An 18,158-nucleotide genomic window follows, 5' to 3' on the forward strand; every position below is an offset into this window, starting at 1 on the left:
CCTTGGTCCTTTTTGTTGGTTAGATATATTTTCTTTTGTGTTTCCTTTTGGTGCCATTTTGCCTACATAAGGACAGGCCCTTGGAGAATGAGTGCTTCTGGTCAGGGTTCTTTCCAGCCAGCCATGCCCTGCTCAAGGATACTCCATTTCATTTCCCCCCTTTCCTTTCTTCAGCCAACGCTCAACATTCATGGTGATTGAATATGCTCAGTCCTCATTGGAGTAGTTGTTGTCAGGGCACCTTTAAATGGGGGCGGGGGGTTTAAGTACCTCTACAAACCTTAGGATTCTCCCAAGCAGGCTGAAACTTCCCTCTTGTTTCGCAGTATCCCGTCTTTTGGCTACATAGTCATCGGCATACATCATCTGAGTTTGTTCTTAGAAGGTGTTGATTATTGGCTTGGGGGTGGGCAGTGGCTTCCTGATTTTTGCAAGGGCTAGCCTGTCAGGGTAGACACTGAGCCCATAGAATCCCAGAGTAGTTCTGATTCTGAGGAAGAGCAGTCGCTCCTGGGAGAGGAGCGCGCTCCTCTTTCCCAGGGCCAACAGCTGACAGAGATTCCTCCCACCAGCATTCCTAGCTTAGACAGCAATCCAGGGAGTGACAGGAAGCAGACTTGCTGGACGCGCGACGCCGACACAGAGAGCAGTGCCAAATGGAGGGCGCAGAAAGGAGGCGTAGTGCCCGGTTGGCGCGCAAACAACAGCTGCGCCCAGAGGATCCAAGGGAAAAGGGGAAGGACTCTCCCTAGTCCTTAAGTTCAGGGGTCTGCCAGTAATTCGGTCCGGAAACTTCAGCTGGTCCAAAATAGGGCAGCAAGATTGTTAACAGGGACTGGCCTGCGAGCTCATATTACGCCAGTACTTTTCCAGCTGCACTGGCTGCCAGTCCATTTCCGGGCCCGATTCAAAGTGCTGGTGTTAACATTCAAAGCCCTTAACGGCTTGGGGCCAGGTTACCTGAAGGATCGCCTCCTCCCATATGTGCCTGCCCGGACCTTAAGATCATCATCAGCGGCCCTTCTCCGTGAGCCCCTGCCAAAGGAAGTGAGGCGGGTGGCTACTAGGAGGAGGGCTTTTTCTGTTGTGGCACCCCGGCTCTGGAATGAGCTCCCTAGTGAGGTTCGCCTGGCGCCTACATTGTACTCTTTTCGGCGCCAGGTGAAGACCTTTTTATTTTCCCAGGCATTTTAGCTTTCTAAATTTTTATCTTTGCTGTTTTAAATCTGTATTTTAAACTCCTGTACTGCTGCTAGGTTTTATTGTGGTTGTATTGTTATATTGTGGTTTTAATGTTCTATATATTTTAAATTGTTTTATTGTGTGTTGTTTGGTTTTAGTTTTTGTGAACCGCCCAGAGAGCTTCGGCTATTGGGCGGTATAGAAATGAAATAAATAAATAAATAAATAAAATAAATAATTCCCTTTCAAACGGGGACCAACTGTTCCAACTTAGGGCATAGGTACTCTGCTGCTCATAACTAGTTGCTAACGGTAGAGTTGTTAAGTTGTAAAAGAGGAATAAAGCTTTGAAAAGAATCCATTTGTCTGTGTCTGGACTTGGCTACTGGATTAGACTGAGAGAGGCCTCCAAGGAGCCCTTGACACAGCCAACTACTCAACACTCTGCAGAAGCCTGCTCCAATAAATGGCGGGGAGCGGCTTCACGATGGACAGGCGGGTCAGCCAATGAAGAAAGGCCAGCTGTTCATATCTGGCTTCTCCACAATAATAAAAAAAAAGTATCCTTGCACCTGGCCCTGGGGAGAACGCTATACGTGTGTCACAACTGTAGTGCGTGCACTTGTGCACACCTTAAGGAGCAAGCCTGAGATATCCTTTTTTGTCCACATAAAAATAGGGGAGAAGCATCTCTCCAGCAAAGGAGGCTCCTGAGAATGCAAAGATTGGGGCTGCTGTATCTGCATCGTAAAAGGCCAAACGCCTCCCGGCACAGTTCAGGACCACTCGGATCCGCTGGGGCTTCCTACTCAAGGAAAGGAGAAGGAAATGAGGATGGTTGGAGGCCGTGTAAACCTGTGAAAACTGGGCCATGGCCCAGATGCCTTCCTCAGGGCTACCGGCAATAGTGCCCTTTCTCGTCACAGACTGCCTCGTGACTTCCACAGCCCAGTTCTTCTCAATGGTCACCTTGACCTCCCAGAAATGTCTGCCTGAGGTGAATCCCTCACTTCCCACCACAGAATGATTTTGGTCAAATCTCTCAGGGTTGTCAGGCACATCTTGGCATTCATTTCCACCTCTCACACCTTTACGATCCTCAGACAAGATGAGTTCGGGATGAGCTGTGTCTGGATCCAGAATTACATTTGCTGTTTTTGGGGGGAGGGGGATCGGAGGAAAGAAATGATAACAGAATCAACTGAGAAGACAGATTGAATTCTGCGCATGCGCGCGTGTGTATGCGTGCTTGTGTGTTGGGAATTCCGCTTTTCCATGCTCAGTTCCTTTCAAGTTCAGGAGTCAGGCCTGTGAGTGTAAACTGCCTCCAGTTACCTCACTCCTTCACAAATATATTTTTGTTGTTTGTGAAGGGGTCTGTAACTGGCAGTGACATAACAGAGCCAGAGCTCGCAGGAAAGCAGCACCAGCACTTTTTTACTAGCAGGGACGCTGGTGTCATCTGCCACCCCCACCCAGAATTCCCTGTTTCTGCTGAGCTTAGCTTCAATGGTCACAATAGCTGGGGGGAAATGAATTTCCCCAGCAACAACAGACCATTCCCTGTTGTAATGCAAAGTATTTGTTGGGTGGCCTGGTCTTGAATAGCCAGTTAGGATGGATCAGGTTCACAGAAGATTTGCTCCTGGTGAACATAAAACTGCTAGAGCTGGTTTGTTGATATGGATCAACACAGCTGCCTGAATTTTTGGACTCTCCTTGGGGCCGTGGCTATAGGGACTGCTATGGCAAGTGTCTGCACTTCAACGTTTACCACTACACCACTGAGGGCTAGGGAGAGCGGACGAAAACAAGCCACATTTTGAGCCTGGTCCAGTCTTGCATGGGTCTGCACCCAACACAAAGTCAGGGGCAACTTTTTGAGGGGAAGAAGGGGGTCCACCTTTTTAGCACCCCCCCCCCCCCGTTTCTACTGATGCTGGGAAAGACTGAAGGCAAAAGGAGAAGGGGACGGCAGAGGATGAGATGGCTAGATAGCATCACCGATGCAATGAATATGGACTTGAGCACGCTCCGGGAGAGAGCGCAGGACAGGAAGGCCTGGCGTGCTATGGTCCATGGGGTCACGAAGAGTTGGACACGACTGAACAACAACAACAACCCGTTTCTACACTCCGACCACCTTCCCCTGTATACACCAAAGCGATGCCCAAGGTCTTCCAAGGAGGCCGTACTGGTCCTTCCACAACCAACTGTGTGTCTCCAGGTAACGGCACGTAACCGGGCCTCAGGAGCGGCACCCACCCTTTGGAGCGCTCTCCCACATGTGACTTGAGAGGCGGAAACTGTGGCGAGCTTCAAACTCTTCTTGAAAACACTTTGTTCACTCAGGCTTTCTCTGATTTGTAATCAGTCATAACACTGCTCTGTTTTACTGCTTTTGTTGTAATATTTTTAAGGTATTTAATACTGTTTTTATATTCTATTGTATGTGATTTTATGTTAACCCTTTGGAGATCCTGGGGTGTCAAACAGTAGAGAAGCAGCTTAAATAAATGAACAAATAAGCCCTACTCGTTTCTGGTGAGCAGAGACTGGATTACGCTACCACAATGATTTGGACTGGGAATAGCAGCATTGCAGAGCCATTCTCCAGTTCTTCTCTGCCATCAGAGTACTTACAGCCCCTTCAGAACAAAGTGTTGAGACACTGACTGGGGCTGATAGACAGATTAAGATTTTGTATGACACCCCCCCCAAATATAAAATGGGCCCAATTATCTACTGAGTGGAAAATGCTCAGATAGGAATAAAGAAATGCTGTTTGAAGCTTCTTAGTTTAAAGGGACCCCCCCACACACACACACTAATGAATAGAGAAAAATATATCTCCTCCCTCCTTCTCCCCCCCTTCTCTGTCTCTCTCTCTCTGATAAATTCCATACACCATGTGCAATTTGAAAAAATAACCTAATGCCAATTAGCTGTAGCAGGTGACCCAGCTCTCTCTCTCTGAGAGAGAGAGACAGAGAGAGAGAGAGCTGGGTCACCTGCTACAGCTAATTGGCATTAAGTTACTTTTTCAAATTGCACATGGTGTATGGAATTCATTTCCATTGGAAGTGGTGAATGCCACAGGCTAAGATTGCCTTTAAGAAGGCCTAGACCAGAGATGCAGAAACTCAGGCCTGGGGGGGGGGGGGGTCAAATCCAGCTCTCCAGGCTTCCCCAGAAGGCCACCCCCCACCCCGGTTCCCACTAATTGTTTGGTGGCTTCCTGGCTTTTGTGCAGTCCCCCCCCCCCTTCTAAAAGGTAGAAATGCCTCTCCTAAGACTTGGTTACTGGCAGTGAGAGCTTCGAGCTACAGTGTGCTGCTATTTTTGGCCCTGCCTCTTTTGCCTTCAGCCCTGCCCACCACTGGAATGTGGCCCGTGAGAGCGTCTCTAAAACTGAATTCAGCCCCCAGTTTGAAAGCGTTTCCTCACCCTAGCCTAGACAAATTCAAGATACCCATGATAGCTAAATGTAACCTTTCTGTTCCAAGGCAATATAACCCTAAATAGGCTTGGAAGAAGAAAAGAAAAAAGTCTACAAAAATTACTAGCCCACAAACCATTGTTTTATAAGCCAAGCTTTCCTCACATTCCTGTGTGAGTGATTTGTTGACTAGAAGAAAAAATGAGCCCACGTTCCTAAAACCTCTCTTGCCTGGTCATCTAGAAGGATCCTTACCTGCTACAGGCAAGCAGCTATTTACAATCTTGCCTCTGAAAACAGGTGTTGAGGACAAATACATGAGGAATGCTGTTGCATTTAGACCAGTGCCCTCCAGAGGTGTTAGGGACATATGAAGAGCCCTGCTGGATCAGACCAAGATCCATCTAGTCCAGCATTCTCTTCGCACAGTGGCCAACCAGCCGCCCCAATGGGAAGCTCACAAGTAGGACATGAGTGCAATAGCATCCTCCCACTCATGTTCCCCAGCAACTGGCATACATAGGCATACTGCTTCTGATACTAGAGGTAGCATTTGTCATCGACAGCCTTATCCTCCAGGAATTTGTCTCATCCCCTTTTAAAGCCATCAAAGTTGGTGACCATCACAACATCTGATCCCACCATTCAACTTCATGGGATAACCCCAAGTTCTCGTATCATGGGACTACAATTCCCATTTTCCCCGGCCAGTAGGGCCATTGGCATCTTGCTGGCCACTCTTGGCAACAGAAGATTAGATTTGATGGAACTTGGGTCTAATGCAGCAGGGTAGTCCCTATGTAGATGGATCCATGAAAGAATATATAGAGATAGGCATGGAACCTCTCCCTCATTCTTCTTTCCTGCTAGCCAAAGCTAACCCAGAGACCCCAGGGCAGAACTGGTGCACTCCAATGAAACACAAGCAGGCAAATTTCTTACAAGCCCTCATCCCTCTTCTGGATTCAGACCCCAATCAGTCCCCACAATTACCTTTCTGCAGCACAAGTCCAGGTACCAGAGTATCTGGGGAAGGAAAGGGCACAGAGATTAAGCATCGCACCATCGTGATGACAAATCTTGTAAAAAAAAGAAAAAAAATCAGTTGATAACATTATATTTTTCCTTATTTCAAGTGAAGGGTTAAGTAGATGCTGAAACAAATTGGGAAATTCTCCCTCATTTCTAATTTGCTTGCAAATATTCACATTTCTCTGCTCCAAAAGTGAATTTTCGCAGTTATGGCTACCGTTGGACTTAGAAAATAATAAAAAGTATCAAATTTGTCAAGCTGACTCCTAAGGATTATTTATTGCCTGAAATGCTTACAGCCCAATGCTAAACATGGTGATTCAGAAGCAAATCCCCTGGAATTACCTGGAGCAGATGGCACAGGCACTCGATCTAAAATCAGTTGTGACAAAGGAACACGGAAACCGGTACCTTAACCCTAAAGTTAGTCACAGCTAATTGGTTTCATTGGTTTTATTTTGACTGAGTCATGGCTAACATTAGCTGAGTTAGGGCCCAAGTGTTTCAAAGTATCCCTTAAAAATCAAAATTCCAAAAGCAGAATGTGAATTTATGCACAACTGTATGCTAGTATTTTGTAACTGAAGCATGAGGGGTTGGGGGGTAGACCACAACGCCTTTAACGTCAATAGGAACATTTCATAAGAAAAGCAAAGGGTCCTGCAGATCAGGGGTGTTGAACCTCAGGTCCGAGGGACAAATTTGTCCCACCTGGGGCCCCAATCTGACCCTTCTGGGTTCCCCAGATGGCCATGCCCTTCTTTTGGCCACACCCCCTTTCTCCAAACCACCAATCGTTGCGTGGTTTCCTGGCTTTTTTTACAGTATCTTCCCCATTCTAAAAGGTTGAAATGTCTCTCCTAAGGCTCAGTTACTGGCAGGAAGAGCTTGAAGCTAAACGATGCTGGCATTCTGTCCCCGCCCCTTTTGTTTTTGGCCCCGCCCACCACTGAAATCCCCCCCCCCCCCCAGCTTCTCCAAAATAGAATTTAGCTCTCAGGCTGAAAGACATTCAACACCTCTACTGAAGAGCGACTGAATGAAACGGGGCAAACCTTACTGCATTTAGATTAACTTCATGCCTTCCTTTCCCCAGCACCATTTCTGCCCATATCCTCCACAGATTTGTCCAGCCACTAATTGCCATTTGTCAGTCAACAGCTAATAAAATTCCCTCCCTTTCACCCACCACTTCCCATTTGATTGCTTTTTCTACTCCACCCCCTGTTAAACAGTACCAGCTGAGTTCACAGGAGTAACTGTAGATCAAAAGGGAAGAATGTTGTTTATCTATAATTCTAGGTTAGTCTTCTAGGAACAATTCCAACCAGAGCTCTTTCCACAGTAAAATAAAATGGCCTTCTCAATTGGCATTTGAGTTTCCTGTTTTCCTGACGCCAGATAACATCAGAGCCTGCCACGCCCACATCTGAACCAATGCGACATCCCATTTAAAATCCTTGCAGCCATTTGTTATTACCTTTGAATTCCTTCATGATGCCCTCTAGAAAGGAATTTTCATCACAGAACTCCCAGATCCTCCACTTCAGATCTGGAGGGAAAGCCACAGGATTCTCAAACTTCTCCTTCTCAAATCCGGAGGAGAGAAAGAACTCACAAAATCTCTCCAGTTCAGAATTTCTGAGGGAAGTATAAGAAACGAATGGGGAGGAAGAGAACAGCAGATGGAACAGGCAACCTTTTGGGGCTGTGGGCACATCTGGCAATTTGAGGAACTGTCCTGGGCACCACCACAAGATGGCTGCCATGGGAGGCATGGCAAAGGACAAGTCACCTGCCCAGAGATTTGAGTACAAGGGAGAGGTGGGGTCTGAGCCCCAACACATGAAACAACACCTTCGAACTCACAATTTTCAGCACTCACTCTCATTTTTCAAATATAAAATTACTTTCATACTCCCTTTTTGAAACACTTCATTCATATGTAATTCATTAGAAATTACTTGCTTTGTTTTTTGGATTTAATTCATCTTCTGGAAAGCAAGGGCAAGGACATTTCTGAAGTGCCGATGGGGGCAGCTGACAGTTGCCCCGATATGCGCCTTCAACACTCAGCTGGGAAAGTAGAACCATTTCAGTGCAGTGTGGGGCAGTCTACTTTTAAAAGCCTCTGCAGTTGAAGCAGATAAAAAATTATACCTCTTTTAAAATGTGCATGGAGACATCTTGCATCTGGCCTTACTTTCCAGTCGTCCTGAAGAACTGCACGTGCGTAGGTTTTGTTTTTAGCAATGCCCTGCAAACTGTTCTTCCCTGACGCCACCCCCTACATCAGGGACATCGAACTTCTTTCAGCCTGAGGGTTGAATTCAATTTCAAAGAAGCTGTCAGGGCCGCGTTCCACGGTGGGTGGGGCCAAAGGTAAAGGGGCGGGGCCAAAGGGACCAGGCAAACATACCAGCATAGTTTAGCTGAGAGCTCTTACTGCCCAGTAACTTCATCTTAGGAGAGGCATTTGGACCTTTTAGAATGGAGGGAAAACACGCAAAAACTGGGAAACCACCAAACAATTGGCAGTCGGGGGAAAGAGGGCACGGAGGGCCAGATTCAGACCCCACGTGGACCAGATTTGGCCCACAGGCCTGAGGTTCTGCAGTAGTGAAAGGAACCAAGGTGCATAAGGGGAGGGCTTGGGAACCAGGTGAGGATCCCCACTGATACCCATGACCCATTCCTGTCCCACAATTTATAAGCCTCTCTCTAAAATACTCTCTCTGAGAGTATTTCTTTGACATAACATTTTTTGTTATGTCAAAGAAATACTCTCAGACGTTTGCATCAGCATCTTATAAGAGGAATGCCAACCCTGACAAAAAGTCCTCAGCTATGAAACACATCCATTTTGTTCAGCATTCTGTTTCCAAACATTACAGCGCTGGAAGCCACAAAGAGGAAGCTTCTAATTAAAGGTACAGTACCCCCCAAAAAACCTCAGCAGCACTTTGCAAGACTGTGCTAGACTGGGCAGTGCTACAATTATACTTTTAAGTGGTAAAATTGCCATAAATCCTTTTGGGGTGGGGGGAAGACAAGAGGAGGAAAAGGAAATCCCTAGAATGCAGCTGGTTGGCAAGAAGATTGGCTGGATTCTCTATAAAAACAGAGTGAACGGAGGATGGCAATTCCAGAATAAATAGAATCACAGAATCATAGACTAGTACGGTTGGAAGGGGCCTATAAGACCGTTGAGTCCAACCCCCTGCTCAATGCAGGAATCCAAGTCAAAGCATCCCTGACAGATGGCTGTCCAGCCTCGAATGCCTCCAGTGTGGGACAGCCCACCACTTCCCTGCGTAATTGGTTCCATTGCTGTATTGCTCTAACAGGCAAGAAGTTTCTCCTGATGTTCAGCTGGAATCTGGCTTCCTATCACTTGAGCCCATTATTCCACAGCATTCTCATAGACCACAAGGGAGGTTACTTGATAAAAAAATGAGAGATTTGTCTGGCAGGATTTGTTCTTGACAAATCCATATTGCCTTTGAGTCATCACTGCGTTGTTTTCAGGGTGCTTCCAGATGGATTGCTTTATCATCTGCTCCAGAATTTTCCCAGGGATTGATGTCAGACTGACTGGTCTGTAGTTCCCAGGTTCCTCCTTTTTACCCTTTTTGAAGATAGGGACAACATTAGCCCTTCTCCAGTCATCTGGCACTTCCCCCATCCTCCACGATTTCTCAAAGAGAAAATTCAGCGGTTCTGAGAGTTCTTCTGCCAGTTCCTTCATTACTCTAGGGTGCAGTTCACCTGGCCCTGGAGATTTGAATTCATTCAAAGGAATTAGGTGTTCCTTGATCATATGCCTATCGATCTCAAGCTGAAATCCTGCCCCTTCAGACTGTACTTTGCCTTTGCCAGGGGGCTCATAGACCCTCTTTCGGGAGAAGACAGAACCAAAGTAGGAATTGAGCACTTCTGCCTTTTCTTTGTCATCTGTTATCATTTTGCCATCCTTGTTTAATAGCTGAACCACCATTTCTTTCCTCTGTCTTTTACTTTGCATGTATCTGAAGAAAGCCTTTTTGTTGCTTTTGGCCTCCCTTGCTAACCTCAGCTCGTTCTCAGCTTTAGCCTTCCTGCCGCCATCCCTGCAATTCTGTGCTACCTGCCTGTACTCTTCCTTTGTAGCTTGGCCTTCCTTCCACTTCCTATATGTGTCCTTTTTTGTTTTCAGGTCATCCCTAAGCTTTTTGTGAAGACACATTGGCTTCTTCTGTTGTCTTCCACCTTTTCTTCTTGTTGGAATTGTTTGTGATTGTGCCTTGAGAATTTCCTTTTTTAAAAGCTCCCACCCATCTTGGACTCCTTTTCTCATTGGAGTCACTTGCCATGGAACATTACTGATCATTGTTCTGAGTTTATTAAAATTGGCTTTCCTAAAATCCAGGGTACGCATCTGGCTAGTGTGGAGGCAACCCTCTAGTTCAGAACAATCCACACTAAGGTGAATATACTTTCCTATTTAACTTGTATGCTCCTATAAGTTACAGACCTAGGTATCAGCACCACAAACTCAGTCCTTCCACTTCTTGTATAAGCAAAGGAGGTACGCACAGGTTTGGAGCCAGCCTTGCCTTGGAAAAGAGCCTGGGCTGTTTTTGCCACCGTCTTACCTGCAGGATTTCAGACACGGGCTGTTGGCTCTTCTCCTCCATCTCCCGGATGACACTTTCAAGAGAGAAGAGCTCCTCTAAGAGTTTGGCCATAAGCTCATCCCTTTTCCTTGTGATCTCCTTCTCCACCTCCTCCATCTCAGCCAGCAGAAGCTGCTCTTGCTCTTCCAGGAACTGGTGTAGTTTCTTGAACTGGGCCACTGTTTTTTGCCTCTCGGCCACTGTTCGTTTCTGCAACAAGCAGATGGAAAGGGGAGAAAAGCAGGCCAATGGCTGGCATGTAGTCTCTGACGCACACAACCTCAACACACAAGTTATGAGAATTTGATAGGAAAGGTGTTTCTGACTTTTCACAGGGGTCACATCAACATTCCAGCTGGGAAAGAGTTCCCTACAGGTATAAAAGTTCCCTCATTTAGAATGGACTAGAATGAAATGTTTTCATGAAACGTCCGGCCTTTCCAAAGACCAGAGACTGGGAGGATCAGGGCTCCCTCATGGGTTTTGACTCCTCTTCCTTTTTCTATTTGACAAGTGGGGCCTGCAACAACATGCTGCAGTGTATCCTCACCCACTAAACATTCTATTGGTCTTGGAGGCTACTGAGCATGCTCAGTCCTCACCGGGCTGTTTAGGGGAAACGGTTCTCCCATTTTAGATTTTCTTCTTAATATTTTGTACTTCTGCATACCTCCCAAACATGCTGATGCTGATACGTCCCTCATCTTTCTCAGTGAGCTTGTTATGGTTCTGGTTCCGTTAGCATTCACCACTTGGGTTCATTATTACAGGAAGCGATGATTTCCCCAGATATTGGCTCCAGTATTTGTTCACTTCCCAGTAATAATGACAACTCACCAGCAGATTTTTGCTTTTCTTGTCAGTTTTTGCTTTCTGTGCCAGAATGTTTTCTCTCTCCTCTCTCAGAATCTTCAGTCAGTTACAGATCTATTCCTGGAGACAAAACAAAAGTTCCAATTTGGTTCCTTTTCAGAATTTTGCAGTATGTGCAAAGCAAAAATGGCACTGAGGAATTGATGATGAAGATAATGATAATAATGTTCATCATCTTTACAGCACTTTCAAGTGTTTAAAACACTTCACCTGCATTATCAAGTTGTAATTTTTCCAACAACCCTGTAAGGTAAATCAAAATTATTATCCCCCATGTTGCAAGTGGGGCAACTGAGACAGAGAGAGACTGGCTTCTCTAAGTGCTACAAGTCCCAGCTTTCCCAGCCAGCATGCGATGGGAGTTGAAGTCCAAAGAACGAAAGGCACAAAACATCCCCTAACAAAAACAGTGTTTAAAACAGTGTAACAACACTAAAACAATAATTTAAAAAACCCAATAAGTCTAGTTCTCCAGTTCTAGTTCTCTAAAATACATTACAAGATCAGTCAAATATGTTAGGACACAAAAAAACTTTATCTGTGGCCTAATATCATAACAAATCTTTTTTTTTTAAATAAGAATGATTAGAAGTCAATTATTTCCAAAATAAAAAACAACATATTTTTAAAAAGCAACAAATACCAATTGCTCTCTTCTCAATCATCCCAGAGGGCAGGACATGGAATAATGGGCACAAGTGACAGGAAGCCAGATTCCGGCTGAACATCAGGAAAAACTTCCTGTTAGAGCAATACGACAATGGGACCAGTTACCTAGGGAGGCAGTGGGCTCTCCCACACTGGAGGCATTCAAGACGAGGCTGGACAGCCATCTGTCAGGGATGCTCTGACTTGGATTCCTGCCTTGAGCAGGGGGTTGGACTCGATGGCCTTGTAGGCCCCTTCCAATCCTACTATTCTATGATTCTATGATTTTCGGTTTCAACACCAGTATTATTGGAAGACACAGAGGGCAGAGCTGTAAGTTTGCTCCCAAGTTGGCCAATATATTTATGAATTGGTTTGAACAAATGTATATTCTGCATGAGGATGAGTTTCTTAAATACATAGGGATACATAAGAGATATTCTGATGACATTTTCATAGTCTGGAATGGATCTGAGGAAATTCTATTAGCGTTTAGCAACTATATTAATAGAAGACTGTTCTCTTCGACATCAATTATGATGGTTATCAAATACAGTTTTGGGGACATTTTCACACATAAGCAAAGCCATTTCATATGAATGTATGAAGTTGCCTTACATTGAATCAGACAGGGAGAGCAATCCTATGGCCACTAGACACTGTCTAGATGGCCATAGGATTTTTCGGTTTCTGGAAACTGAGGTCGTCTGACCTTGGTTTCCAGACACCACACTCCCCATCCCTCCCCCTCGTAGCCGGCACGGTTCTTTCCACGCTGCTGTTGTCTCTGTGCTCATAAACGGAGCGTGGGGAGGGTGAAAAGGGGCAGTCCCAGGGAGGGGAGGAGTCCACAGAAGCCAGTTTAGACAATTTCCTATTGGGTCTCTGAGCCCCTTCCCTCCCCCTCCCCGAAAACATGCATCTAGCCACAAAGGCAGGGCAGCTGGAACACGGAAGAGAGGATCCCCTCTCTTCCAAGTTCGGAGGCTGCCAACTATCTTGATAGAATTGTGCCCTAAATGGCCTATCTCACCCAGTACTGTCCACACTGGCTGGCAGTGGCTCTCCAGGATTTAAGATAAGGGGCTTTTCCCAGCCCTACCTGAAGATGCCAGGGATGGAACCGGGAACCTTCTGCATTCAAAGCATCTGCTCTACCGCTGGGCTGCTAGGTCCCTTCTCCCATACCTGGGATTAGGGATAAAGATTTTCCAGGAGAAGAGTGTGGATTCTGGGCATCCTTCAGTCCTGGTGTCTGACATTTAAGAATGTGCACTGGTTATTCCTGAGACGGCTCATTCTTACCTTGTACTCTTGGGCAGCCTCTTCCATGGGGACCACATTGTGTTCCCTGTGCTCTCGGGAACTGTTGCACACCACACAGATAGCGACTCCATCATCCTTGCAAAAGAGTTTAAAGGGTTCCTGGTGTTGCTTGCATTCTGCCCTCGCCCCTCGTTTCGCAGACAAATCCCAGCCTCTGAGTATTTCCACGATATTTGCTAGAGGCCTGTTTGGGTCTCCGTAGCCCTTCGGCACTGAGGGCAGGTGGCCTCTGCACCGGGCTCTGCCCAACATGTTGTGATGCACGTTTGGCAAAAATTGTGCCCACACTCCAGGGTCACTGGATCTGCAAAGTAGTCCAGGCAAATAGGGCAAGACGCTTCATATCGAAGCCTCTTCCTGGGATTCTCAGCAGCCATCACTTCATCCCCACCGTGCAGCATGAAAGGACCTTTCCATTTCCCAGAGTTCGGAAACAGCCCCACCTGCAGCAGAGGCCAGGCTCTCCTCACTGTGGGGAAGAGCTCAAAGGAGTGTGTCTCCACCCTGGAGAGAAACAACAACAAAGAGTCTTGTGGCACCTTAAAAACTTAACACATTATGGCATAAACCAGCCAAACTCAATCTGGCCCCCTCTAGATGTGTTGAACTACAACTCCCATGGTCCCCAGTGACCATGGCCATTGGCCATGGGAGTGGTAGTCCAACACATCTGGAGGGCACCAGGTTGGGGGAGGCTGGCATAAGCTTCGGTGGACTAGAGTCCACTTCATCAGATTCATGAAATGTTATCCTGACAATATATACCAGGGGTAGGCAACTTGGTGCCCTCCAAATGTTTTGGACTACACTTCCCATAATCTCTGACCACTGGCTATGGCTGATGGAAGCTGTAGTCCAAAATATCTGGAGGGCACCAGGTTGCCTACCTCTGACTATACACGTTTGAGGGTTGCAGAATTATTTATTACATTTATTTATTTATTACATTTATATCCCACCTTTCTTCCATTGTGGAACTCAAGGTGGCTACATGTGGTCCCCAGGTGGTCTCCCCTCCAAGCACTGACCAGACCCAGACCAGTAACGTCAGAGCAAAATTATCCCTCTGGAAATCACCCCAGAGCAGGTGCCTTCTGTAATCTGGCGCCCTCCAGATGTTTTGGACTGCAGATCCCAACGTTCTTGACCATTGGCCATGCTGGTTGGGGCAGATGGGATACGAAGTCCAAAGCATCTGGAGGGCACCTGGTTGGGGAAGGCTGCCCTAAAGATTAGTGCATATGCGTAAATTAAAGTTACTACTCCAGCCAGAAATCTAGAAGCCTTGTATCAAAAAAATGCTTAACTAGCCCCCCAAATTACAAATTATTATTATTTATTACATTTCTATACTGGCCAATAGCCAAAGCTCTCTGGGCCATTTACAAAGATAAAAAATACAGTATTTGTTGTCTTTTGTTCAGTCGTTCAGTCGTGTCCGACTCTTCGTGACCCCATGGACCATAGCACGCCAGGCCTTCCTGTCCTCCGCTCTCTCCCGGAGTGTGCTCAAGTTCATATTCATTGCATCCGTGATGCTATCTAGCCATCTCATCCTCTGTCGTCCCCTTCTCCTTTTGCCTTCAGTCTTTCCCAGCATCAGGGTCTTTTCCAGGGAATTTTCTCTTCGCATTAGGTGGCCAAAATATTTCAGCTTCAGCTTCAGTATCTGTCTTTCCAATGAGCACTCAGGGTTGATTTCCTTTAGGATTGACTGATTTGACCTCCTTGCAGTCCAGGGGACTTGTAAGAGTCTTTTCCAGAGATTAAAAGCCATTTCCATAAAAAACACATGAACAGACAATATGCACAAAAGAACATATATCTAAAACAACTTCAGACAAGCGATCTCAAAGCAAACAGCCACAACCATAAGGGATCTGATCCCACCCCCTACAGCAGCTAAGGAAGATCCTCTAGGAGTTCCTTGTGAGGAAGTCAGGAAAGAGAAGCAGCAGATGGGCACCCACACGCACAAGGCGGGACGTTTGGGACAGCTGAGCCTCCCATCCCCACATCCCCTCTAAATCTATTTGAGAGACAGAGAAATCAGCCTTTCCCAGCTGGGCACCCTCCAGATGTGTCAGGCTACAACTCCCATCATCCCATCCAGCAGGCTGGGGGTAACAGGAATTGTAGTCTGACACATGTGGAAGGTGGGCCCAGATGGGGAAGGCTGATCTATAGGATAGAAGGGTTGGAAGGGGCCCATAAGACCATCGACTCCAACCCCCTGCTCGATGCAGGAATCCAAGACAGAGCATCCCTGACAGATGGCTGTCCAGCCTCGTCTTGAACGCCTCCAGCATGGGAGAGCCCACCACCTCCCTCGGGAATTGGCTCCATTGCCGTATTGCTCTAGCAGTCAGGAAGTTTTTCCTGATGTTCAGCCGGAATCTGGCTTCCTGTCACTTGAGCCCATGATTCCGTGTCGCGCAATCTAGATATATGCGTTTACAAAACGTTTATTCCAGAGTTCTTCTTGTCCCTTTGCACCCCATTGTCTATCTGCCGCATTTTAATAACGATTCCTAAGAAACATGGAACATGCATTTCATGCACAGATTTTAAAAACAACAGCAACACAAAACACACACACACCCCTCCAAGACCCTGTGAAAAGGAGAAGACATCAAAATGGGTTTTTAAAAAAAATCGTGGGATATGTGCCAAGGAAAACCAATAATAAAAATAAATAATAAATGGGGAAACTGAGCCCCGGGGGAGAAACGCAGACAGACTGCGCTCACCCGCAAGCACGACCGGCCCAAGACTGCGCTTAAGGCTCCTGCGTCGCTTCGAGCAGCAAGAGCAGCAGCAGCAGCTTCACCCAGGAAGAGGAAGCGGCTGAAGACTCTTGTTCTGTTCAGAGCTGCTCACATTGATCAGCTTCCAGGTTCACTTTTGATGCCTTCGTCGTCTATTATCAATGCCCCTCTCGGCCGAAGGACTTACTGGAGAAATCCAGGATTTTTAGCGCAGCCCTGAGCGGGGAGTGGGCCCGGCATGTCCTCCCGCTCCCCAAACAAGCTTGCAGAAGAAGCAGGAATTCAGGTGTGCAAGTTCTGCAGCACACGACCAGGCAGATGCGTGCAGGCAGGACCAGGCAGTGTGCCCTGGAAGGGTCCCATTCCTCCCCGTTCTTCCCGGGATGCTGCCCCGTTCACGCAAGTAGCGCCACGCCAGGGCTTCATGCAGCCTTCCCCGAATCTGGTGCCCTCCAGATGTTTTGGACTTCGACTCCCACCAGCTCCAGCCAGCATGGCCGATGGTCAGGAATGTTGAGAGTTGTAGTCCAAAACACCTGGAAGGCATCAGGTTGGGGAACGTGGGCATCTAGGACAGGACAGGATAAGGGGGTGGAACACAGCTGATACACCAAAGGTAAAGAAAAGGGGCTCATATATTCATAAAGGCAAAACTGAAGTACTTTGGCCACATAATGAGAAGACAGGACACCCTGGAGAAGATGCTGATGCTAGGGAAAGTGGAAGGCAAAAGGAAGAGGGGCCGACCAAGGGCAAGGTGGATGGATGATAATCTGGAGGTGACCGGCTCGACCTTGGGGGAGCTGGGGGTGGCGACGGCCGACAGGAAGCTCTGGCGTGGGCTGGTCCATGAAGTCATGAAGAGTCGGAAGCGACTGACCAAATAAACAACAATATTCATGTTGGAAGATGAAGATTATATTGCACTAACCATTTTCTCCAGTTCTTCTATGCTTAAACATGCCCTTCCTTTCCCAGTCTGCAAATGCAAGGACCCCCTGTTTTAGATCATATTGATAGGAAACCAGCGTGCTGCTATAATTTAGTTAAAACTCTGTCCAAAATCTCCCCCATGAAACACTGCATTTTGGAACTGCTATAATGTTGCATAATTTTTCCTGTTCTATTATTTACATAATATAATACTATATGTTACACACACACACTCGCGTAGTTTTACATAATACACAAATAATATTATTTATATTTTCCATTTTCAAAATGTGTGTGCTCTAAAAAGCTCCTGACTTTTTTCTGGACAGCGGCCAGGTTGGTCATAGCTGCTAACCATAGGTCAGCAAATGAACTTTCTCTTATCATATGGAAACAGAAAATTTGGTAAGTTGCACTAATAAACTCACTAAACATTTTCAGGTACAAAGAGGGCAAGGAGAAACTGGCACTTTTTATGGAATATGGTATCCATTTATTGAATTTGCTAATACTGAGAATACAGGGCAACCTCCTAAGGCCCATGGAACTCTGTGGTATGATCTGTTAGGATGAAGAGTGATAACTTTATCAGATAACCTTGCTTGTACCAAATAGAGATCCTGAGTGATCAGAAAGACTGTAAAGAAATTGAGTCACGTGTGGTGTACTTAAATTTGTTACTTTAAAAAATTCAGTTAATAAAAAGTGTGCGCTCCTCTTCAGCTAAAAAAAACTCCCAGAGTGGAGAACAATCTTACAATAAAATAATAAAAAAAAAAAGGTAAAGGTGTCCCCAACCAGTCGTGTCCGACTCTAGGGTGCGGTGCTCATCCCCGTTTCTAAGCCGAAGAGCCAGCGCTGTCCGAAGATGCTTCCGTGGTCATGTGGCCGGCATGACTGAACACCGAGGTGCACGGAACGCTGTCACCTTTCCCGCCAAGGCGGTACCTATTTATCTACTTGCAATTTCTTGCTTTCGAACTGTTAGGTTGGCAGAAGCTGGGACTGAAGACGGGAGCTCACTCCATCACGCAGCACTCGGGTCTCGAACTGCTGACCTGCCAACTTTCCAGTCTGCAGTTCAGCGTCTTAACCACTAAGCCACCACGGCCCTTTACAATAAAATATATAATATTAAATTATAGGCAGACATAAATCAAAACAGCATGAGCCTGTTCAGGCATTTGCCTGAATGTGTGAGGGCATAAAGGGGTAGACAATCTCGTGCCCTCCAGGTGTTCTGGATTACATAATTCCCAAGTCCTAGCCAAGGCCAGGGATATTTGCAATATCAGCAACCAT

At 46.5% G+C, this 18,158-nt stretch overlaps 1 protein-coding gene across 3 annotated transcripts; it reads right to left on the minus strand.

Annotated features, from left to right (window-relative positions):
- Positions 1-1,815: 1,815 nt before the first annotated feature.
- Positions 1,816-13,532, minus strand: LOC146355689 (E3 ubiquitin-protein ligase TRIM15-like). 3 transcript variants are annotated; one of them, XM_084831039.1, is made up of 7 exons: positions 13,135-13,532; positions 11,146-11,241; positions 10,288-10,518; positions 8,157-8,165; positions 7,134-7,266; positions 5,615-5,647; positions 1,816-2,333 (listed from the first exon to the last, which is right to left on the minus strand). In XM_084831039.1, exons 3-7 carry the CDS (start codon positions 10,423-10,425, stop codon positions 1,816-1,818), a joined length of 831 nt encoding a protein of 276 aa, XP_084687165.1. In that variant the 5' UTR covers positions 10,426-10,518; positions 11,146-11,241; positions 13,135-13,532. The 3 variants fall into 3 exon arrangements, with proteins under 3 accessions (XP_084687165.1, XP_084687164.1, XP_084687166.1); XM_084831038.1 differs by lacking the exon at positions 8,157-8,165 and adding an exon at positions 8,605-8,629 and having other exon boundaries at positions 7,134-7,242; positions 10,280-10,518; XM_084831040.1 differs by lacking the exon at positions 8,157-8,165 and having other exon boundaries at positions 7,134-7,294; positions 10,280-10,518; positions 13,135-13,514.
- Between the last annotated feature and the right edge of the window lie 4,626 nt (positions 13,533-18,158).

Source organism: Heloderma suspectum, chromosome 2 (assembly GCF_057233095.1).
Source record: "Heloderma suspectum isolate Gila_16-S chromosome 2, 16-S_ref, whole genome shotgun sequence".
Classification (NCBI taxonomy): domain Eukaryota; kingdom Metazoa; phylum Chordata; class Lepidosauria; order Squamata; family Helodermatidae; genus Heloderma; species Heloderma suspectum.

What these genes read in the sequence shown, in the direction of transcription:
- LOC146355689 (XM_084831040.1), bottom strand. Translation starts at nt 10,425, where the DNA reads ATGGAGGAGGTGGAGAAGGAGATCACAAGGAAAAGGGATGAGCTTATG. An exon ending in CATCATGAAGGAATTCAAAG is followed by an intron (nt 5,648 to 7,133) that starts GTAATAACAAAT and finishes TTCCTTCCCCAG; the next exon opens with ATACTCTGGTACCTGGACTT. An exon ending in TGGACTTGTGCTGCAGAAAG is followed by an intron (nt 2,334 to 5,614) that starts GTAATTGTGGGG and finishes CCCCAAAAACAG; the next exon opens with CAAATGTAATTCTGGATCCA.